Genomic DNA, 22,786 nt, shown 5'->3' on the forward strand with positions numbered 1-22,786 from the left:
ATGTTGCACAAAACCCAGAGTCTGTTATAACTATAGTTATTTGCCCAACACAGCTGCACTGAACCTCATGGGAAAAGTTCACACAAAGCTTTTTTGGGGCTATTGTTATTAGTTTTGTTGCCTTGAACTCGCATAACAAATACAAAGATACATGGATATGCAAGTGGAAACCAATGCATTTTGGTATTTGTTTGTATACAATAAAAAAAACTTTATTATTTTTCGCTTTAGCTAAAAAGTCGTTTGTACAAAAAAGCTACACATATATATATTCATATATACATATATATAAAAATATATATATATTGTATTGTATGTAGGTGTGTATATAGTAAAACAGTTTAAATACTTTTGCATATGGTACACAATTTGTAAGACAGAGTTACAAGTTAGACAAGCACTAATAGACAGTTATTATTTAACTGGTTAACGTTTGTAAATATTCGAATAAAAAATGGAGGGTCTTAAAAGTATTGGACGTTTACGTTTCGTATTGCTTAACTATTATTCTCAACTTTTTTTTTTTTTGGGTACTGAAATCTTAACTAAAGCACTAGATTATTAGAAGTTTATGCAATCCAATCGTTAGTCGTCGCATCGCGATTTTTCAGGTATGAGAAACTACAAATATTTTGATTATTTTATATAAAGGCACTTTCAACTATAGCAATGCTGTCTAATTAAGGCACGAGTGTTTTACTTGTTGTTAGTTCTAAGCGCATGCGACGACAAAAACAAAACTAATTGATAATACGGAAGGGGACCGAGGGGTAGGTGACGTTGTGCGTTAATTGAGCGCAATTTGGTATGCAAATATTGATATACACGCGATAATGGTTCATTTGAGCTTCTAGTGGAATGAGCCTCATTGATGTTTAGTTGGCGTTGTGGTTGCTGTTGTTGTTGTTGTTGTTGCTGCAGAAATTGAGATGAAGCATTGCAGTTACAGTCAGTCTTCCGTAGAACATGCGCCAGCCTATCTCTGTCTGTTGTTGCGGACGTGTTAATGAACTGTAGATTGGATGATTCATAAGTACCAACTGAAAGTCTCTTTGGATGTAATGTGTCATGGTTGGTGCGGAAATGTTGTCTGACAATTGCATAAACATTCAACTAGCGGCTGGTTTTTTGCATCTAAAACTACATTTAATTATATGGTGAGAATTCTTTGTAGAATGTCGTGGGGACGGAATGTTTTTGTGTTGTTTTTGTTGTTGTATTTATGGTTGTGGTGTATGCTGCTGCAAACAAACGAAATTAAGGTTAAAGGTTACTTTGTTCTCCCGAGGTATATAACACACATACTTACCGACTTTATTGTCACCTTGTCAAGGGACTAACGCTGTCAGCGTTAGCCACGCACAAGCTCAAAACGCGTCTGCGACTCCTTGAACTGTACACGTTTCCGTTGCTGCACATGTGCCTCGGTAAGGAAAAGCGTGGCGGCCACCAGTGTCATGACCGTGCCCACACACGCCAGCACAAAAGACCATCCGAACCAGTTGTTCGCATGCTCCGGCATCCAACCATTCCGATTGCCAAACACCGCAAAAACAATCACTGCAATGGCCGCACTGACACCAGCACCCAATAGCACATAGCCGATACCACGAATTAGATTGATGAAGTGCTTTTGATCTGGTCCAGCGCAGAGGAAAAACACCAGAACGCCAATGGCACTGACCAGCATGCCAATAAACGTGAGCGTGTAGAAAAACTGGGTGGTTATCATGAAGGCAGGCAGCAGGAATCCGCGTATCTCATCGTAGCCCTTCGTAAATGGGTCATACACCCAACGGCAGCCGACAAAGAAGCGGCGCTGGCTATCATCGTTCACATCGGGCAGCGAACGAAAACAGTGCACCCATAGACCCAATCTCTCCAACTTGGCACCCGTAATGCGATAATCGCTAACCAGCCAACTGGGCGTTGCAAACGCTATTGCTATGAAGGCGAAAGCAAAGATGAAGACGCCAACGCCACAGCTGCCTGCTAGGGTGCGGCGCTTCATGTTGACGGTGTTGTGTGGATTGGGTAGGTGCTGCTGGTATTCCTCGCGTGCAAAATGTGGCGATTTTTGCATGCTTTGTACAAAGAATTGGCAATATTTCACAGACTTTAAATGTTTGTTTCTTGGGCTTAGGGTGTGGACTGCAGAGTTGCATATCATCGCTTGGAACACGTTCAATTGAGCGGCTCTCTGAACTAGCTCACGGAACTAAGTCGCTGTTCGCGAATTTTGTTTAGGTTCGATTTTTGTTAATTTATATTTACATTTTTTTATGTGCAATTGGGAGCGCAACTTTTAATTAAGCTAAGCCAAAAAAGGTTAAGATATTTAACATAAGTGTAAAGCGAAATCCAGCGAATTAAGCTTGAGTTGGAATTAACATCCGAATAACAGTGTCGTGACTGTTATCGGCCCGTCTAAGCTTGAGTATCGATAATGCAGGGCCGCCATCGTATGTAACCAGGGACTGTTAATTATTCTATATTACATTATGAAAATTTCATGTCAACTAACGAATTAGGTTTGGATATTCACTAGTCGGGCACTCTTAAACAAATAATAAATCATAAACATTACTAGCGGTGCCTTTATAAAAGTGCATTTTGACAGCGGCTTGCTAGCGATTCACTCACACATGCACATTACACAAGTTATTTTCGTAAAATATAACAATCTTTATATGTATGTATTGTGTTTACAGTCTTTAAATGAATAAAAGGCCCGTCCATGCATTATTACTATGTTTTGTACGTTTAAATGCTAAACCATGTGCGTCTTTGACAATTGAGAAGCTTTTTATCTTCAGTTTTAGAGGGCGGCTACCGCCTTCTGCGCGGCATCATCCAAGTCACTGGCCGTCTGTATTGGCAGACCTGAGTTCTTCAGGATCTCACGTGCCTTGGTTACATTGGTGCCCTCTAGGCGCACAACCAGCGGCACGTTGAGTTTTAATTTCTTGGAGGCGGCCACAATGCCATTGGCAATGGTCGCGCAGTTTACAATGCCACCAAACACATTCACCAGTATGCCCTTAACTTTCGGATCGGACGTGAGGATTTCAAAAGCTTTGGCCACCTGGTCCTCCTGGACTCCGCCACCGACATCCAAGAAGTTTGCAGGCTCACCGCCATTCAACTTTATTATGTCCATGGTGGCCATGGCTAGGCCGGCGCCATTAACTAAACAGCCAATGTTTCCGTCCATGGCCACATAGTTGAGATTATATTTAGATGCCTCTACCTCACGCGGATCAGCGTCCTCTTCGTGGGTGTCCAAGGCAAAAATGTCCTTCTGACGAAACTCTGCATTGTCATCAAAATTCAATTTGGCATCCACAGAAATAACTTCGCCATTGTCGGTTTCGGCCAAGGGATTAATTTCAATTTGCACAGCATCTACGGCCTTGAAAAGTGTGTAGAGTTTCTGAATCTCGTCGGCACAGCGTTGCACGGTATCGCCTTTAAATTCCAGAAACTTGGCAACCTCGAGCAGCACGGCCTCTGGTATTGGCTTGTTAATGCTCAAGGGCACAGTCTTAATCTTCTCGGGAGTTTCGGCAGCCACGGCTTCAATGTCCATGCCGCCAGCAGGCGAGGCAATCAGCACGGGTCCATTGTGTTCGCGATCCAGCAAAATGCAGAGATAGGTCTCGCGTGTAATATTTACACTGCGTGCCACCATCACCTTGTTGACCAAAATACCCGATTTGGGCGTCTGCTTTGTAATCAGACGGTTGCCTATCATCTGTTTGCTCAGCGAAAGCACATCGCTCTTGCTGCAATGCAAAAGTACTAGGCAATTATTAATGTTTATTATTTGGCAGCCACTCTCTTATCGCGACCGCGTTATCATTGCAGAGACGGCAGCAAATGATGGCCACTTACTTTGAGGTTATGTGCACGCCTCCCTTGAAACCATTATCAAAGATACCCTTGCCGCGCCCGCCGGCTAATATCTGCGCCTTGACCACATACTCGTCACAATCTGCGTGGTAATTAGCAACAATTAATGCAACGATTATATAAATTTTGGTCGATTTGTCTTGGCTTGATTACCAAATGATTGGACAGCTTGCGTATCATCTTTGGAGTTATCCAAGACCTTGAATTGTTGTATGGCAACTCCATACTTTTGTAGCAAATCCTTGGACTGGAACTCCAACAAATTCAGATACCGCAACTGCTGCTGCAGCACAGGTGCCTTAGGATAAACAAAGAAATGGAGTTTGAGGCAAAGGTCAACGCGGGTTAACATATGTTAAAGAAACCTTATGAATGAGCTGACGTGTAGTGGTAGCGGCTTTTATTAGTAGCGACATGTTGCACTTTAAAATTATACTGGACTTTGTATACAAATTCAATTTTGATATGGCGTAGCAATTTTTATTAACAGCAATTAATCCAGCTTGTTTAAATAACAACCAAACGCTGCCGCCGCCGCCGTCGTTTAACAGAACAGCGCTAAACCTTACAGAGACGTAAACGCAATGAAGAGTACCATAACGCAAAATGGAGCAATGTAAAATCACATATGATTTTAAAATTTAATATTTGAAAAACAAGTTTGAAATAAGTAGGAACAAGGTGAAATCATTGTGTAATAGTTTGCGACCATTAAACAATAGTTTATAAAATAACATAAAGTCATGTGCATGCTGTACTGCTATTAAAGCTGTAGGTGTCATCTTAGTCTTTTACTTAACAGTGCTCTGTTAAAGCAAAATATGATATGATAAATCATCAGAGTTAAGGCACTGCTAGAATTTTACCAACAGCTGTTTTTGATATATCTTTTTATTACTGAAAAAAAATAAAATTAATGTCTAATATTAATAAAATAACTAAATTGACAATCTAAGTGCAATGGCTGATGAAAGTATAATACTGCCGCCGCTGGCCTCACTGCCACAAATTCCGACTGTCATATCAGTCAGTTGCAGCTTTACCTTAGCCGTCATCTATGTGGGAAGTCTATATGTGTGGAGCACCAAGCATAATCGCGATCATCCGACAACAATAAAGCGACGCTTCGCCAGCGTCTCCTGTGTCATGTTAATGGCGCCGCTTTTTGTTTATTTCTTCTCATCACCAGAATTGCTGCAGCGAGAGCCATTTCCCAGCCTGCTCGGCTTCCGCTGGCAGGGACTGTGGCAGGCGATTGTGATACCATATCTGCTCACCGCTCTGTTGTTTTTGGGACCCATCTTTGTGAACATGCAGAACGAATCATTCCGTTCATACTTCGGTATGCCGTCTATAATGGGACAGTCAATAAATTATTAACGTTTCCTTTCGTCAACTTGTAGACCTGGAAGCCTGGCGTGGCTCTTGTACCAGCATTATATGGATACGTAACCTTGTGATGGCACCGCTGAGCGAGGAATTCGTTTTTCGTGCCTGCATGATGCCACTTATACTGCAAAGCTTCACACCCATGACTGCCGTATTTATAACGCCACTCTTCTTTGGAGTTGCACACCTGCATCACATCGCCGAGCGTTTAAGTGTGGGCATGGAGCTTAGTACCGCATTGTTCATCGGGCTGTTCCAATTCACCTATACGACGCTGTTTGGTTTCTATTCGGCATTCTTATTTGCCCGCACAGGCCATTTTGTAGCTCCGCTGCTGGCTCATGCCTTGTGTAACCATATGGGACTGCCCGATGTACAAGATCTTTGGCAGCAGAATTTGTGGCGACGCGTTCTTGCAATTGGTTTGTATCTTGTAGGGCTTGCTGGTTGGATTTACCTGCTGCCCGTTGCAACTGAGCCGTCGCTGTACAGCAATAAGCTTTACTGGAATGTTTAGAAACCAAAAAAAGGAGTAGTATGATCATTGTATTGTTGCCATAATCGAGACTTCGGTATCTCACAGCCCACATACATATATATTTATGTATATTATTAGTTAGTCATATCATAGGAAACCGACTGTACAATGTTTAGATAAGTCTTCCGTTAAATAAACAGTGCTACTATTTTAAGAACATGCACAAATATCGGCTTAAGTTTGGCGCCAAATGTGTGGAGCAACCCTGCGTATCACGACTATCGATATTACTATAACATCTCACGATAGCTTGGCAGCTGCGACAGCGATAACGATTATACGTCATATGTGTAAAATGTTTTAAGAAATTAAGAAGCATGAGCAATGTGTGATAAAAAAAATACGCACAAAAAACTGACGCTGAAATTAGCAACGAGCACTCCAGACAGCCGGACTTGTGGCAGGTAAGTGTCATATGTGTAAATAAGTGGGTTTTTGGGTAGCGCCAGACACAGCAACAACTACGCCCACACCACAACACAATACTGCTGACGTCTCGCTCGTCCCAGGACAAACGATAATTAGAATTATAGCCCTAGTTCTTAATGTTTGCAGCAACAACAAAGCCAAATAAACGACACGTCAACGTTGCGGCCCGAAAATGTATTGCCTGCAATGTTTACTCCCCGTATTGCTCATACCAAAACCCACAAACCCAGCGCTTATGGAAACGCATGTCATGTTCATAGTGCTATATTTAATAGGCTTCTTTCTGGAACGGAAGCCATGTACGATCTGTAGCCTGGTATTTATCACCGCCGTTTCGCTGATCTGCTACAGCGGCGTGGGCAACTGCATCTTCTGGGGCAACTGCGAGGGCCATCACTGTGAAAATGGTTAAACGCCGCCAAACCAATTCAACAGCAGTACACAGAATACAGGAGTGCTAAATAATAATTACGTTCGCGTTGCTACAGCTTTACAATACATACAATTTGCATACACAAACAAAGAAACCAACCAACAAACAAACAAACAAACAATCAGTGATAAAAGTGAGTGAGTCAACAGGAGAGGAGGAGAGCCGAAGTGTGTGGTATCTACGTACGTAACTCGTACGTGAAAGTTTGTAAACAGAAGAGGAAACTAAACTATATATCTGTGCCCACTCAAGAAAGCCAAATGAAAATATTAACAAGTCCATCCCAACGCGTTCGATAGCCTGTTTCTGCTGCTGGTATTTTGTGTTTATGTATTTTAATTTAGCTAAATTTTCTGCCGCTCCCCCCAAATCCAATTCGTATTCAACTGTTTTATTTAGAATTAGAGGCGAGAGTTTCGTTTTAACAAGCGCTACAAAATGTATTGTAAATTTTCTGATTATGAGGAGAGGTACCCCGTCAATGCAACTAAGAGATTAGTCATATGTTATTAAAATAAACTAATTGTAAAAAGAAAGAAACGAATTATAATATTGCTGTGCGTCCTTGCTGCGCCAATGGACGTTGATATCGGTTGTTCCCTGTCCTGTGCACATGCAAATTGTATATATATATACACACACGACATGCATACATATATACATTACATTTGATTGATATATAAATGTATAAAATAATCAAAACAAAAACAAAGAAAAGTGTTGGATTTTTTTTACGAATTGCACTTCGTAAACTTAATTTAAGCAACGACAAGTTTTCCAATTTGTTTGGACACGAGTTTAACAAAAAAAAAAAAATCACAAAATTAACGTAACAGAAAAGAAGAATATCTATTAAAAAAAAAACATTAAACTAAAATAAAACAATTTATTGACGCTGTAGCTAACGAGATGTTTTCATTTCAAGTGCAAGCTGCAGCTGGAGATCGTTAGCATTGGGTTAGCTACGTGACATCTACCTTTGGACAGATCAAATTGTTAAGTGTTGTGCTTATCTGTGTGTATTATTGAATAACTTTTCTGAATCGAAATTAATAAAATTCTATTCTGGGTTTCTCCTATACCCATATTATTATTCTTGGGCACATGCACTTAAGTATCCAGAGAACAGTTCTAATAAAATCCTCCATTATAATACACACAGTATCTTTTGATATCCAATTATCCACAATTTTATTCGCTTCAAAATGTATGTATATAAAAAATGTACAATTTGTTGGTGTTTTTTTTTTCGTGTTTGTTTGTTTACTTACTAAAAACTACAGAAAAGTATTAAAAATAAAATACTAGAATTTATATACAAATTTCATCGGATTTATTGTGAAAAAAGGACGAAAAGAAAAATACTTCAAAACTGTAGACATATATTCAAAAACAAATACGATTTTTCTTCAAGGCTCACAAAACTTGAGAGAGGACCGATTGGAATGTTATACATACAATATCTTTTTTACGAAAATATACAAATACATATATAGATATAGTGGGGAAGGAGATATAGGTGGAAACATATATAAAGAGATTTCTTTTAGGGGCCAAAACTCAAAATTTCTATCGATTGACGTTTTCATTTTTGGCGTTTTGGGGGCTGCTACACATGCAAACGCATTAGTTTTGAGATGTTTTCGGAATCGAGCAACGGATGACGACACAGTTACAATTTGATATGGAAACAATAACGACGACGACGTAGACAACCAGATACGATTCGCAGAGCAGCAATCACAGGCGTGTTGTTGTTGTTACTTAAACGGAACGAGGCTGGACGACTAAAAAAGAGAGAGAGAGAGAGTGAATGAGGATCATTGGTTGAGTGCCAAGTGGGTTATATGGTGAGTGCTCGGTGCTTACAGTGTGGTCGCTGCGACTCTTCGGAGGCGGGACCGCCCTCGGCTGGCTGCATCATGGGCACGGGAATGCGCACGGGCTGGGCCAGGCTACGTCCAAAGATCATGCGGCCGAATGGCACCTGTGGTGGCTGATCGGGCATGGGTGGTGTCATGGTGTCGCGTGGCTGCTCCGGCAGCGGCTGCAGAATCAATCGTTGTATCTGCATGGGAGGCACTTGCTCCTCCTGCTGTTCGTTGGACTCCTGGTCACGCTGCTGCTGCTGCTGTTGTTGCTGTTCTGGCTGCTGCTCGCGCTGTGGGCTTGGGGACTGGGCTGCAGTGGTGCTGGACTGCTCTCCGGATGCCACAGGCGTCTCGGAGTGCTCTTCCTCCTCGCTAGAGTTGGCGCTATTGTTCTCATTGGAGTCGGCAGCATCCTCAGCGGTCAGGCGGCGCAGCTCGTCGGTGAAGCGGTCCTCGGCCATGCGCTGAATGTTGCGCAAATCGTCAGCGGTGATGCCCACGCGCTGCAGTGCCATGCCCAGTGGCATGTGCTGGATCTGGATCTGTGGCATCTCGCGCTGTGGCATCTCACGCTGGGGCATCTCACGCTGGAGCAGTTCACGCTGCATCATCTCGCGCTGTGGCATCTCACGCTGCGGCATCTCGCGTTGCGGCATCTCACGCTGCTCCTGCTGATTCTGGGCGGGCATGGGCATATCGTTGGTCATCTCAAACGGACGGAAAGGCAGCTGATGCATGTGAATGCGCACGGTCTGAATTTGGGGCTGCTGCGGCTGCTCCTCCATGCGCGGCGCCTGCATCACTTGCGGGGGCATTGGTGGACGCATGGGCAGATGCTGGAACGGAGGCGGCAACTGGCGAATGATAATGGAACCCTGCTGGGGCAGCTGCTGTTGCATCGCTGGTGGCATCATGCGCTGTGGCATATGGGTCAACGGCATCTGGTCGGGTATGCGGCCAAATGGAATTGGCACACGCTGGAATGGAATGAACATGGGACGCATTGGCTCAACATCTTCATCGGAATCTTCCTCCTCCTCCCGCTGGCGCTTGGACTCCTTCTCTTCCTTGTCGTCACCGCCATCGCAGAAAATGGAAATACGTTCGCCTGTAATGCGTGCCTTCTTCGGATCGGTGGTCAAATTGACGCCGAAAGGCAGCGATACGGTCTTTGAGGGTGAGTCGACAAACTCCTCGGCATGCTTGCGCTCCACCACGCAGTTCATGCGGGATCTATAGAGAATGGATTAATATAGAAACACGTCTAAATTAGGAGTGTGCTAATTACTTCTTGTTGTTGCGCAGAATGGCGGCGGCCAGATCGCTCAAGTCCAGCTCGAGCGGCATCTTGCCTGGGAACTTTTGCATCTCCTCGGTCTCATCGCTATCTGAATAGGAATTGTCGTGATCGTTGACATTGCGTTCAATGCCCTCGTTCTTTGATTCCGTTCTCTTATCGACAACGGTCTCATCGTGATCGAGATTTTGCAAATCCTCACCGGCATCGGATTTGCCCAGCAAAGCTTCAGCTCTTGGTAGCTCCTATAAAATACAACAGAATGCATTCTATTATTTTAGATTTCCATTCAAGCACCATTTGGTGCTGATCTGATCGATAGAGAGATAGCCCTAATATACCAGGAAAAAAAAAAATATATATATATATATATATATATATATATCTATTTATATTTATGTGTATATGACATTTTGCAATGGTTTATTATTTTCAGACAATTTCAAGGCTTTGGTGCTTTTGACTAGGAAATGTATTTGACGTATTTTGTCGCTTATTTTGTTTTATTTTCCTGTATTTTTGTGATTTGTTGTTTGTTAGAAACCACTTAAAATACTTTTGGCCAGCAAGCACGTACTGGCAATATACGACTACAGTGGCTGCAATTGTTATGTGCCTCTAACAATGAGTCGTTGTCGTCAGAAGAAGTGACCCCAACCTACATACAAAAACGACGCGACGTCGGACGCAACTGCGACTGAAACCAAAAGTAAAATGCCATAAAAATTAAAAAAAAAAAAAACAAAAACCAAACACATATTACATAAGCACAAACACACATACACACACTTTAGCTAAGCATACTTCACGACACAGCAAAAAAAAATGCTCACACACAAAAGCAAATTTAAATAATTTGTTGAACAAAACAACAAAAACCTCATTAATTCAATGCGATGGCTGCGGCTGTGGCTGCTGCTGCTGATGATGATTGATAGTGGGACAGAAGTGGGCAGCGGGGCAGGGTGTGTGTAGGTGGTTTTGAGTGTACCTGCCCAGGGGCAGCACGCCAGAAAGCCCGCCAGCTGCCGGTGCTTTGGTTTGAAAAATAATGTTATAGACAGCGTCATCGTCATAAGCATCGTATATATCCGGTAGCTAATGGGTTCTGCGGCTCATTATCTGTGGCTTGACATTGGACCATAACTTAAGGGAAGAGTTTCTCACTAATTGGACAGCTGCAATTGCAATTTTAATTTATTTGACGGCTGGCCAAGTCAAGCAGCCACATTTCCTATTAAAAAAACAAAAACAAAAACTAAACCCAATTAGCTGGCTCAAGACTGTTTGGGTATTTTCCTCTCGGCTTATCTGGGCAAACCAAAGGTTGCAGCTGTGCTGCTGTGCTCTAAGCAGATTCATTAGTGCTTAATGAAGCGCAATAGGTTTTTTGGCTGGCGGCAACAGATGCTGCTGGAGAGCCAAAGCTAAGACCAAGTATTTGGTTGCTCGATCTGAGTCATTGGGCATATGTGACACATAATTACTTTTCGCCCGAAAACCAGCCACAAAATTTCACTCAAAAATATAAATAAAAGCAGAAAAAATGAGTAACTGAAACTAAAACTGAGCCAACCAGTTTGACAACACCAGAAACCAAGTCAGCAAGTCTCTGTTCCAGTTCCAGTTCCAGTGCCGCCTTCCCTGCCCGGCCAACCACTTAGTCAATTGCTAAGCTTCAACTCCGGTTTACAGCTCAATTTTTTTTTTTTTTTTTTATATTGTGTTTGCTTTTATTTTTCTGTTGAATTTCAAGGCCAGGCAGCGACGAGAGATAACATCAATTACACAGCACAGAACATTTGCGGGCACATTAAAAACTAGACACGTAGGCCCCATTTGGATTCGCACTGCGGCGCGCACACATTTAGATGACAATTAAATGATTACAAATTGAAAGCTGTGTGCAATTACTTTTTTGCCTGACTGTCTGTCTGTCGGTCTGTCCTGCTGTCTGACAGTCTGTCTGGCTGTCTATAAACCTATTTTTAGCATTGACGCAAGTGCCATTTTCGAATTGAAATTCTAGGTGCGCAGAGTTTCCTTTTGAAAATCCCAAGCGTTATTAAAATGTTCAGCAGGCAATGTCTTGGCATCTGGCAAAGTGTTTGCAAATTTGCACAACAGCCACATAAATTATAAACCATCTATTGCGATGTGCGAGTGTGTGTGCGAGCGTATATTGCCATTACATAATCGTCCATTGGGGCCCATAAGTTTTGGCTTTGTTTGCGTGCCCAAAACGAAAGACTTAAGCGCGCAACTTGCCTTAAATGGCAAACAGTCAACGCGTCTTCGACTGCGTCTTTGTCTATATGTGTGTCGGCGCCTTCTGCGTGTGTGTGTGTGTGTGTGTGTGTTGACGACTTACAAGCTGTCTGTCTGTCTGCCTGCCTGCCTGCCTGTTCGTCTGACGGTGCCAAGCGGCGCCAGCCGGCAAAAAGTGACAGCAAATGCATTATGGCTGCTGCGGCTACCCCTGCCCCTGCCCCTGCCCCTCTACCGACTGCTGGTGCCGCCTCAGCTGATGATCTCTGGCATTTGCCGCGCCCACGCCCGCTGCGCCGCGCTTGAGCGGATTACTATGTGGCATATGTGTGTGTAAAAGCTGGTTTTTTATTTTTCCACAGGCATTGCAACATGTTGCAGTGGCAGCTGCTGCTGTTGCTGTTGCTGCTGTGTTCCGTTTGCTGCTTTCACTTTGTATTTGCCATTTGATTCGCAATTGTTGCCACTGATGATTGTGTCGCAAGCTCCCAGCAGCCGAGCTCTGCCATTTTGGTGTCCACTTAAGCGTCAAATTATGGGAATTTCGCTTGATTGAATTTTTCATTGCGCCTCCGCGTCTTTACATAAGCCCCCAAACACTTTATATAGAGAGTTTCGGGTTGAATAACCCGCTCCAAATTGGCAGCATCATCTGACGAGGCTTTTGTTAAATGCATTTATTGTTGTTTGTGTTTCGGTTTTTCATCATTAAATTTAATTACCGCTGCATATTTATATATGCATTTAATTAGTTTTATTGTTTGTTATGGGCACTTTCATTGCACGATAATTGAATACTGATGATGCGGCATAATTTAGTATGCAAATGTATAAGAAAAAAAATCACAAGCTATATAAAATATAGTTAGAAAAAAAATATGAAAAATAAATAAAAGAAATATGCATACGTTTGAGGTTGTCTTGCAGATGATTTAGAAACGCCATTAAATTTGAATTATGTGGCATGCGCAAAATGCGCCGTCATCAAACGATGTATACACCCATATATAACATTATGGCATATACCATATACCATATACCATATGTGGTTGTTATGGTGCGGCTATAATGGTTTTAATGGGCTATTTGGTTACATAGGGTGAAATTTCTCAAGGAAGCACGCAACACGCTAATTGAATTTGCACTTATACAATTTTAGATGAATATGAATATGAATATATATACGAATGTGAATGCACAATGAGTACCCAATAGCAGTTGTTGTTGTGCATTCAATTGCCTTGATTGTGCATGCAATGTGGTAAATATTGCGCTATATATTTTTATAGACATACAACTTGTAAGGCCTTAGATAAAATTAATTATATCTTGTGATGACAGCAACGTTTTAAGTTTAGCATATCTAATAGATATTGTGTCGGCACTTTTTCTATATCTCTGTGATTTATAGTCGAGTTTTGATGTAGATGAGATATTATTTACTTTCAAATTGGTTTTTCAGTTTATATACTGAATCATGTCGAAAAGTTTCAATCTAATCGGATCTATAGTTAAACTTTAATTTCATTCAAGCTCATTTCTTCAGTTAATATATTCTTTGTTGATCTTACGGACTGTAGAATAGTAAGTTCTTTTTCATTTGCTCAAGCTGCACCACTCTAATCTGAATTATATTGAGCTGCCCGTTCACTGCAATTATCTATAAGCTTTTGTTTCTTGAGTTATTTCGCTTGGGGTTTTCCATTATTTTGCTTTGGGTAAATATCAACAGTAAATAAAAACCTAAAGGCAGCTGTTTTGTTGCTTGATTATGCGGGCATACAGTGCCTGCTAAAATGTTGTATACCAGAGCTTGTGGCTAATAGTGCGTGCAGTAAACAGGCTGGCTGAAAGAAACTTAACATGCACTTATCTAAGCCCTGTGTGTACTGTATATTGTCGGGAATAATCAGCAAACACGCATCCAACAGGCAGTTGTTATATCCAGTTGTCGACATTTTCCGGTAATTATCATTAATTTACCACAATAATTCGACTGTTGCGGCTAATCAGCGCGTCGAAAATGTTCGTGACGTGCGCAACGAACGATGCAAAAGGCAATAATAGCCATATAACATTATAAAGATTAGGTAACCATATGAATTTTTCACGATATACGACTCGAATACTGACACCGACCGATACGAAATGGACGTTTATGTATCGCGCTCTCTCTCTCTCTCTCTCTCTCTCTCTCTGTGCATTCAGGCGTTTAAGAGTCCACTTACCTTGTTCACCTGCTGCAGCGTTTCCAGCATCAGCTCCTTTTCCAGCACCGAATCGAGTGCCTGCACCTGGTCACAGGAGGCCTTGGCCTGCAGATACGATGAGGCCAAAATGAAGGCGCCCAGCACAAACGAGGACACAATTATGGTGAATGCGGTGATTTTGGCTATTTTCACCGAATTCGCCTGACGCTTGTACGCCTGCAACAACAATAGCAATGGCAAAAGATTAGTTTTAGTTTTTAGTTTCTTATTTCGGGTTTTTATTATTGACTACAATCAAAAAAGACAAAAGTAAAAGTGTTACGTGCTCAATTTTAAGCGCTGACCTTTCGAGCGAGTAAAAGCGTTGACCTTGCTTGTTGGCAAAGTCTTTGACTTTGTGGGTCACGTGCCGAAATATTGCAGTGCAAGGTGCAAAAAACAGAAATGAGGTTGAAAAGTTGAATGTTAAGGTAAAATGAATACAGCTATAAAGAAAAAGTAAAAGCTTTCTGGGGGTTTCCATAGAATCAGACATTGAGGCCGTCCAAACCCTCAAGTTTTTCAGTTGGCTTTGATTAGATCATCCCAAAAAACTTTTAGATTAGGCAAAAATTAACAGCAAAATGTTTGACAAATATTTGTCTAGTTTTTGTAGGTGCAAAAAATTGTAAGTTGATGTCAAAAGAAGACCCACTACACAAATAAGCCAGATAGACGGTTAGAAATAACAAAAAACTTGCACAACAGGAAATAATAAAAAAAAGAGGCGACCACAAAAATTTGAGGAAATGAAAAGGCCAACAGAGCAGAGCCCCAAAAAATAAAAAAAAAACAACAAAAGACTGAGGAGAGTTTTAAAGTCTTGGCTGCTTTGGGTGTGGGTGCAGTCAGTCAGGTGAGGCACAGACACACACATGTGTGTGCGTATGTGTGTGTGTGCTGTGCAGCGAAATGTGCAATTTTACACCTTTAGATTGTGACTATTGTGCTCATTTTGTTGTTGTTTTTTTTTTTTTGGTTTTGTTCAACAAATGCAATTGCGAAAGTGAGTCGCAGCCGAAGTCGAAGTCATCAGCAACGGCGAGTATAGTGTATAAAATAAAGTGAAGTGCTATGTGGTGAACGTTAGGCATAGCTAAAGCAGCAAAAATAAAATAAAAAATAAAACAAGATGAAAAAAATACGGCTCTAGCTTGTTACTGCTGATGAGTTTTGTTGTTGTTGTTGTTGCTGTTGTTGCTCATTATTTGTGTAGCTGGTGTTGGGTGCAGTTGTTAAAGACAAAAGACTTGAACGACAAACCTGATGATTAAAGTTAAAAAATCCCAGCTGTGGTTTGTTGTGTATAGTGCGAGGGGGTTTGAAATTATATAAATTTTTTTTTTTTATTTTTATTTATATTTAGGTGATTGTCAATCGCGTTTGGATTTGCATTCACAATTTTTGGTTGAAGTGTGTGTGAAAGGAAAACGATTTTTGTGTTTGATGGGCAAAGGCACACAAAAACACAAACACACACATACACATAAAATGAGAGAGAAACAAAAACAAAAGGTTAATGAGTTTGTTGCATGAAGGTTTCCATATTATATTTAAGTGAAAGCCTCAGGTCTAAGTACAACAGCTGAAGGCTGCTTGAGAAGATGCGACTGGTAATTTGTAATTTGATCAATGCATATGTGGCCTGATGCAGCTCGCAAACTCGTTTGAATTGAAAATGTAATAAATTCATTAAGAGACATTGACCGGCATGAATAGACGCAAATGTAGCCGAAATAGTTGTTAAGCTCCAAAGTCTAATTTTGATTTCAGTTTTCATAAGCTTTTTACATTGTCTCATTAGCCGGTCAACTCTTGCATCAGTCACCAACTCAAGCCCAGCTGGGGTCACAGTAAACCAAATTGCGTGTTAGCTAACTGCCAGCTTTCACTGTGCGGCCCCAGAGAGGCTGCTCTATAAGCGGGCTGGCCGCTCGTTGAGTGAGTGGTGCAATTTATGGCTGATGCGGACGTTTTGCAAATGTAATGCAAAAAAAAATACAAAAATGGGAAAAATGCAAATGCACTTTTTATGCAAATTTCAAATCAATTGCAGCCCACATTGCGCACAGTTCGTCAAAGCTCGAGACCTGGCGAACTCAGAGCTCAGCTTGGGTGCAATAATTGCGCCAGTTTTAGCTGCTACTGCTGCTGCTGCTGGCTGATGTTGTCATGGCGCATTATATTTAGCTTATTTGTTTGTGTTTATCATTATGAAGTCTTGTATTTACAGTCGTGACTTTTGTATTAGATCTCAAATTTGGTTTCCAACTGGTTTCTATTTGCTCTGCTCTGATCTCTACCGTTGCGGTTGCTGTAAATGGGTACAAATCTATTCACACTATGCCGAGAATTGCGCTGTATCCATTTGCTTTGCTGCAGCACTCGCTGCCTGAGGTTTTGTTTTTATTTCTGATTTATTTATTTATTTAATTTAATTTTCGTTGCTTTTTTTTTTTTTTGTTGGTTTTGTCTTAAAATGTCAACGGCGCTTGGCGGGGGTCGCACACCATTGCCAAAGCTGTGCACGTTGCATGCAATTCGCAGTGCCGGGTCTTAATGGCCACAGACACAGCGGCTGCATATAATCATAATAATAATAATTGAAAAAGTTGCATTAAAAATATCCACAACCAAATTGCTTATGCATGCAGTTGCAGACAGCAGAGCCGGATCAGATGGCGACTTAGTTAGTGAAAATGATCACGTTTGCAGCTGCGTGCAGAAAGGCAAACACACAGACAGACAGGCGGACAGACATTGTCCGTGCACACAAAAGATGCAGGCAGCGACATATTGCGCATACGCGTCGTATGCCCGCAACGGATGTGCCGGCCAAACGAATGACCCTGGCATTTTTTTATTTTTTATATTTGTTTTTTTATTGCTACCTGACAATCTGCAGCTGAGCTCTGGCCAAGTAACGCTTGAATCGCTGCTGACCTGCTTGCAGCTTATATAAAGTTAGCGCAAATAATTGCCAGAGTCAAATGACATATGGAAATTGTAATTAGCTGGGCCATTCAACAATGACAAATTGACGCATTAAACGCAATCGACCAAATATCGCTAGGGTCAATTATTTATGATAGTGATAGATGGTTAAATTCTAGGATTTTAATGGGGGGCTTACTCACCGGTGGCGGTTCGCTGGCGGTGCTGTAGACCTCGCTAGCCGCATAGTCGGGCTTCAATTGCACGGTAGCCATGGATACGTTATCCTTCTCGGTCATCTATGTATCTATGCACTATAAAATAAATACATAAATATGACTTGGTATTCATCAAACACTTGGGTTCACATTCAGCCTTAGATCTTATTGTTTTTCGTCATGCTGCACAAATAGTTTGAACCAATTTTTCGTGCACTTTCAAAATTGAAGGTGGTTCGTTAAAAATTGCATATTGGAAAAATTTCACTTTTTTTGACAATTGATTTGGTTTCTTATTTTCGTCTTCTTTTTAGTTGTTTTATTGTCGACTTCTCCACTTACATTGAAATTTATGTGTTTTGTTTTTAACAGAAACGACGCTCAGTAACGAAAAAGTAAAAGGAGTTTTGCGTTTTTCTTTTTTTTTTTTTTAATTTATTTTGTTGTTATTTGTTTCGCTTGTTGGAACAATTTTTTGGTCGCTTTGTGCGGTTATGAAAAAGTTGCCTGACCAACTTTTCAGAGGTCCGCCAGGTGGATAAAGAAAATACTACGTCTTTGTTGTACGACTGCCACTCGCCGTCTGAGGCCTCAAACGCGTTTCGTTTCAGATTTTTCTACCAGATTTAAAACTTTTTTCGTCTGTCGGCGTCGACTGCAAAGCCACAAATACACGCAAAGCGCGGCTCACACACACACACGAGCGCGCACATCAACTAATACACACGCAGGGCAAGTACACGATCGGCAGCAGCAAAAAACACGAACGTGAAACGAGAAACAAATAAAAATAAGAGTAAAACGAAATACACATACACACGCAAACAGTTACCCACACACTCACATAGCATTTACAATCACTTGATCGTGTATATATATATATATGTTATTTCAGCCGAGCTTGACTGAGAGCTTAAAAGCTTTCGGGTGCGGCTTGCTGGCTTGCCAGAGCAGCTACGCAGCAATTTTTCTTTCAAGCTGCCCACAAGCTTACTTTAGTACAAAAAATATTTAAAAAAAATTTGTTTTTCTCTTCGTCTTTCCTAATTGGCTGTAAAACCTTTTCGATTCGTTTTGGCCTCAGCTTTAATGCATAAACAGACGAGTATTTTCACGAATACCTTCTATTCAATTATTAACGCCCAACACTTGTATAATCGGCAACTATTCTCATGGTGGTAATAGACCATGGCGTAACCATTGCAAATCAATTTTTTCTTTATTTACAATAAAAATTATATCTTTCTTATGAAGTACACATCTATATACAGATTAATTTATGTGTGTAATCCTAAACAGAAAGAGAGAGAGAGAGAGAGAGAGAGAGAGAGAGAGAGAGTTCTGCAAATGGTTATCGCTGAACTGCGCAAACCGAAATTCGATGATAGCTTTTTATAAATGCACATATGCTCATGCTCGCAATTCCTTCTACTTATAATCTTACCTGCCTTGCGAACATTATTTGCGAAGCATTACGCAAACTCAAACTCAGTTGCTGATTCGTAGACAAAGCTCCAGCCGAAATGAAGATACTTCACGCAGTGACATTTATTCTGATTTTACTGGCATTTCATCGTTTGACATATTCGCGAAAAATAGTACATCCAGATGTGAGAAACAAACTCAGGACTGAGCCCAAGAGGGACTACACGGGGAAGCCCATACCTCTTGATTTTGAAAAATAAGTGTTAATAAATATACTATATACTATATACTATATTGTTTATAATGCATTGGTGTTTTCTATCAGACTGGAGGAGACCAAGGCCCAGGTCAAACGAATTCATAAGGGTCTTATGGGAAAGATTCAAATATCCGCGATCTACTTTGTGTATCTTTTTAATTGATTACACAAAAAGATTGCTTGTAACATGCATAAGCTACAATGAAGTCTTTAAAATATAATATACCATTAATATGATATATCATTAACTATTGCAAATATCGCTTCTCAGCATTGACTACTCTTCAGTCAAAGTCTAAGAACAATGCACCCCAATCGCCTAGCACAGTCGAGACGTACTGCAAGATACACTAGATCGAAAATCGAATTGAGTTTTGCGGATTGCTGTATTTGGCGCGATATAAATACATTTTCAATATAAGAGCTTCGGCAAGCGTGAACATTTATCAAAAGCCCTTCGCCTACAGATTGTTCCGCCCAAGTCAGGCTGATTCTGTTTTTTAATGCACAATTGTGGATCGATCTGATCTGAGAAGAACACAGGACCAAAGTTTAAAGAAATACTAGTGGAACAGAGCTGTAAAACCAGCTAAGCAAGAATTCAAATCATGGCAAGAATTTTGCAAAGTTCCACAATTTATAGCTATAGCTATATTCAATCTCTAACTATTGATGGTGTGAAAAACTTAATCATTCCCCTAATCAAGTATATCTACCTCTTCAAAACTAAGGGCTTTAAATATACACCAGTTAGGAATGCCAAGCTGTATCTGTTCTGCTTCTCAGCATCGTAAGCCGGTTTGAATAAATATAATTTTCAAATCAATACTTTACTTAGCAAAGTCTCAGTGTGGAAATCATTTGTATATCTGAACGCAAGGTATTAAAACGTTATAAAGTGAGTATCGCAAGATATCAATATAATGAAATCAACTAGATTTTTGCTTGAATACTGCCAGAGCGATCAACAAGATGAATTATCTATGCGTCTTGGTAATTTTGATGCTTCTCATGCAATTTACCGTCAACTGTAAAGATTTAAAGTTGCGACCGCAAACCGCGAAGGATTTTAAAGGAAGACCCAGGCGCCTCTAATATATATATGTTTATACGTGCAGATATTTGTTATAAATTGGTTAATTAAACAAATATGTTCTTTGTGAACAATTTTATTGTTATTCTGATACTTTCTTATCTTCGAATGTAGTCTAAAATTTAAAAGAAGCCCTAAGGTTTTTTAGTTTATAACAATCAAAAAACTTGTAAAAACAAAGATTTTAATAAAACGCACAGTTCATTATTTATTAATAATTAATGGTAGTCGAATGTGTCCAGTATGCAAAGAGTAGACCTTATTGAAGGGAACATACAAATATATTAAAATAAATATAATTTAATCAAGAACGTTTAAAAAATTATAATAACATTAACGCCTATCAGTTGTGACTAGGGTCAATGAAATACATTCACCCAACCCATGACGTTACTTAAGACATTATTGTAATCTCTTCCGGCTTTTACCTGATCATTATTTTTTACAATATTTGAATTATTCGTAATCTCGACTATTTAAATTAAATAAATAGTTACAACACCTTAAGCGTGAATACTATTATCAGCCTGTCTCTCTGGTCAGTGTAAATAGAATCGAGAAATCATTAATCGCGAGTGTTGAAGTAGGACTAGACGTTCGCATCAATCGTTATATTGACTGCATTCGAGCTAATTGTAACATCAGATCTTTGAATACAACAAGGACTGCCATTAAAATGAGTACACCTCACGCTATGAGCTTCATCCTGCTTATCCTGTTGGCACTTTTCTGCTTTGCTTCAGCACAACACGCAGTCCCGGATGAAAGGAGGTTGAGGCCTTTCGCCCGCAAGTCCATTATGGGAAGACCGAGGCGTATTGATTTTAATTCTACAACTACAAGTATTAAAAACACTGCTGTTAATTGATAATAAAAAAAAGTCTTTATTGTTGGAATATTTTAAAGTTTTCAAATTACTTGCGATTAAGTCTTCAAAATATAATACACCATTAATTTTCCCAACGATATATAATTTTTGCAAACTCCGTTTATCACCCTTTTCATGGTTTTCATCATATTCCTAGCTATCAAATGCACAACTAATTGCAAATCTACTTTTTTTATTTACAAATAAAATTATTCCTTTCGTATAAATTACACGTCCATATACAGATTGCTTTATGTATGTTATCTTAAAGAGTGAAAGTACTGCAATAGGTTATCGTTGAACTGCGCAAATCGAAATTCGGTGATAGCTTTTTTTATATGCTCATATTCACCATTTCTTCTATAATCTTAAATGCATTGCGAACTCAGACTCATAATGTAAACATTATTTGCGAAGCATTAAGCAAAGTGTTCAGACATACGAGTACAATTAAAAAGAAGAGCCAACTCAATTGCTGATTCGTAGACAAAGCTCCAGCCGAAATGAAGATACTTCACGTAGTGACATTTATTCTGATTTTGCTGGCATTTCATCGTTTGACATATTCGCGAAGTATAGAACATCCAATTGAGGAGAACAAACTAAGGCCTGAGCCCAAAAGGGACTTCACAGGGAAGCCTATACGTCTTGATTTTGAAAAATAAGTGCTAATAAATATAATAATTTGTTAATGAAGCATTGTGGTTTTATATCAGATACTAGAGGCCCAGGTCAGAATCTATTTAAGGAATACGTGAATACTTATATGTACACATCTAGTACATATGTATGTGTGGTGAGCACATTGTGATAAGCACATATTTGTATAAGTTTTAGCTACTGCGTTGCATCGATATGCCCGATCTGTTTGTGTAGCGCATCGTAAAGCTCGGCACACACAAAATTAAAGGTGCCCAACACATTCGCGTACACATAAATTAAAACCCAGATCTCGTAAAACTAGCTGCGGCTCAAATTTGCTGTCGCTGGCGTCGGCGTCGGCGTCAACGTCGCTGTCAACGTCGGCGTCGACAACAGCCTCAGCTGCACTGCAGCGGCCGTTGATCAAGTCGCTTTTGTGGCAGCTGTCTTTGTTGTTGTTGTTGTTGTTGTTGCACCACTCAAACTTGTTGCTGCTTACGAAAAAACATAAACTTTTCGCTTTGCTGTAGTAAAGATTTTGTTGTCTTATATACCCATTAAAATTGTATATACAGGGTATAATTAAACCGTCCTTATGTATGCATCAGACAAAGGGAATCTCTGCTTACATCAGTTATATTTGTATTGAATAACCAGCGCTTACATTTAAAACTCTCTCTTGTCAGATATGTACTCGCCTTTCTGTGCGCTTCTCATGAGACTTTTACTTAAACAATATTTGTTATTATAATCATGTTCAATTAATATATGTGTACCTCAGTGAGCCCACTAGATTTCAATACTATTTCTTATAAATTTAGAATGTAGTTGACTTTAACTATGTCACAGCTGAAAGGTCTTAGTATCCCTCTCTCTCTCTCTCTCTCTCTCTTTCACTTGCGCTTCCTTATCTACTACTTAAACTTTCTCTCATTCCCTGACTGAGAACAAAATTAAACAA

The 22,786-nt window shown here is 40.3% G+C and overlaps 5 protein-coding genes and 1 long non-coding RNA gene across 8 annotated transcripts; 3 read left to right on the forward strand and 3 right to left on the reverse strand.

The window, feature by feature from the left end:
• Window positions 1-441: 441 nt before the first annotated feature.
• On the reverse strand, window positions 442-2,169 carry sinu (sinuous). Of its 2 annotated transcripts, none has more exons than XM_015175189.3 (2): window positions 1,310-2,169; window positions 442-1,238 (listed from the first exon to the last, which is right to left on the reverse strand). In XM_015175189.3, exon 1 carries the CDS (start codon window positions 2,081-2,083, stop codon window positions 1,352-1,354), a length of 732 nt encoding a protein of 243 aa, XP_015030675.2. In that variant the 5' UTR covers window positions 2,084-2,169; the 3' UTR covers window positions 442-1,238; window positions 1,310-1,351. The 2 variants fall into 2 exon arrangements, with proteins under 2 accessions (XP_015030675.2, XP_002047384.3); XM_002047348.4 differs by having other exon boundaries at window positions 442-1,241; window positions 1,310-2,168.
• A 491-nt stretch (window positions 2,170-2,660) lies between these two features.
• ScsbetaG (Succinyl-coenzyme A synthetase beta subunit, GDP-forming) lies at window positions 2,661-4,467 on the reverse strand. Its single transcript, XM_002047349.4, has 4 exons — window positions 4,278-4,467; window positions 4,066-4,210; window positions 3,895-3,994; window positions 2,661-3,785 (listed from the first exon to the last, which is right to left on the reverse strand). Exons 1-4 carry the CDS (start codon window positions 4,326-4,328, stop codon window positions 2,819-2,821), a joined length of 1,263 nt encoding a protein of 420 aa, XP_002047385.2. The 5' UTR covers window positions 4,329-4,467; the 3' UTR covers window positions 2,661-2,818.
• Window positions 4,468-4,743: 276 nt separating this feature from the next.
• Window positions 4,744-6,244, forward strand: Sras (Ras converting CAAX endopeptidase Sras). Its single transcript, XM_002047350.4, has 2 exons — window positions 4,744-5,254; window positions 5,316-6,244. The coding sequence occupies exons 1-2, from the start codon at window positions 4,873-4,875 to the stop codon at window positions 5,816-5,818; spliced, it is 885 nt and encodes a 294-aa protein (XP_002047386.1). The 5' UTR covers window positions 4,744-4,872; the 3' UTR covers window positions 5,819-6,244.
• A 196-nt stretch (window positions 6,245-6,440) lies between these two features.
• On the forward strand, window positions 6,441-6,783 carry bc10 (BLCAP apoptosis inducing factor bc10). Its single transcript, XM_070208552.1, has one exon. It carries the CDS (start codon window positions 6,441-6,443, stop codon window positions 6,678-6,680), a length of 240 nt encoding a protein of 79 aa, XP_070064653.1. The 3' UTR covers window positions 6,681-6,783.
• A 1,228-nt stretch (window positions 6,784-8,011) lies between these two features.
• Window positions 8,012-18,137, reverse strand: Msr-110. Of its 2 annotated transcripts, XM_002047352.4 has the most exons (7): window positions 17,881-18,137; window positions 17,524-17,634; window positions 15,650-15,676; window positions 14,366-14,563; window positions 9,861-10,114; window positions 8,571-9,805; window positions 8,012-8,488 (listed from the first exon to the last, which is right to left on the reverse strand). In XM_002047352.4, exons 2-7 carry the CDS (start codon window positions 17,617-17,619, stop codon window positions 8,466-8,468), a joined length of 1,833 nt encoding a protein of 610 aa, XP_002047388.1. In that variant the 5' UTR covers window positions 17,620-17,634; window positions 17,881-18,137; the 3' UTR covers window positions 8,012-8,465. The 2 variants fall into 2 exon arrangements, with proteins under 2 accessions (XP_002047388.1, XP_015030674.1); XM_015175188.3 differs by lacking the exon at window positions 15,650-15,676 and having other exon boundaries at window positions 17,881-18,136.
• A 686-nt stretch (window positions 18,138-18,823) lies between these two features.
• LOC116650681 (uncharacterized) lies at window positions 18,824-21,213 on the forward strand. The gene is made up of 2 exons (XR_004303717.2): window positions 18,824-20,120; window positions 20,182-21,213. It is a non-coding gene; the product is annotated as an uncharacterized lncRNA (long non-coding RNA).
• Window positions 21,214-22,786: the final 1,573 nt, after the last annotated feature.

This window comes from Drosophila virilis, chromosome 3 (assembly GCF_030788295.1).
Source record: "Drosophila virilis strain 15010-1051.87 chromosome 3, Dvir_AGI_RSII-ME, whole genome shotgun sequence".
Taxonomy (NCBI): Eukaryota; Metazoa; Arthropoda; class Insecta; order Diptera; family Drosophilidae; genus Drosophila; species Drosophila virilis.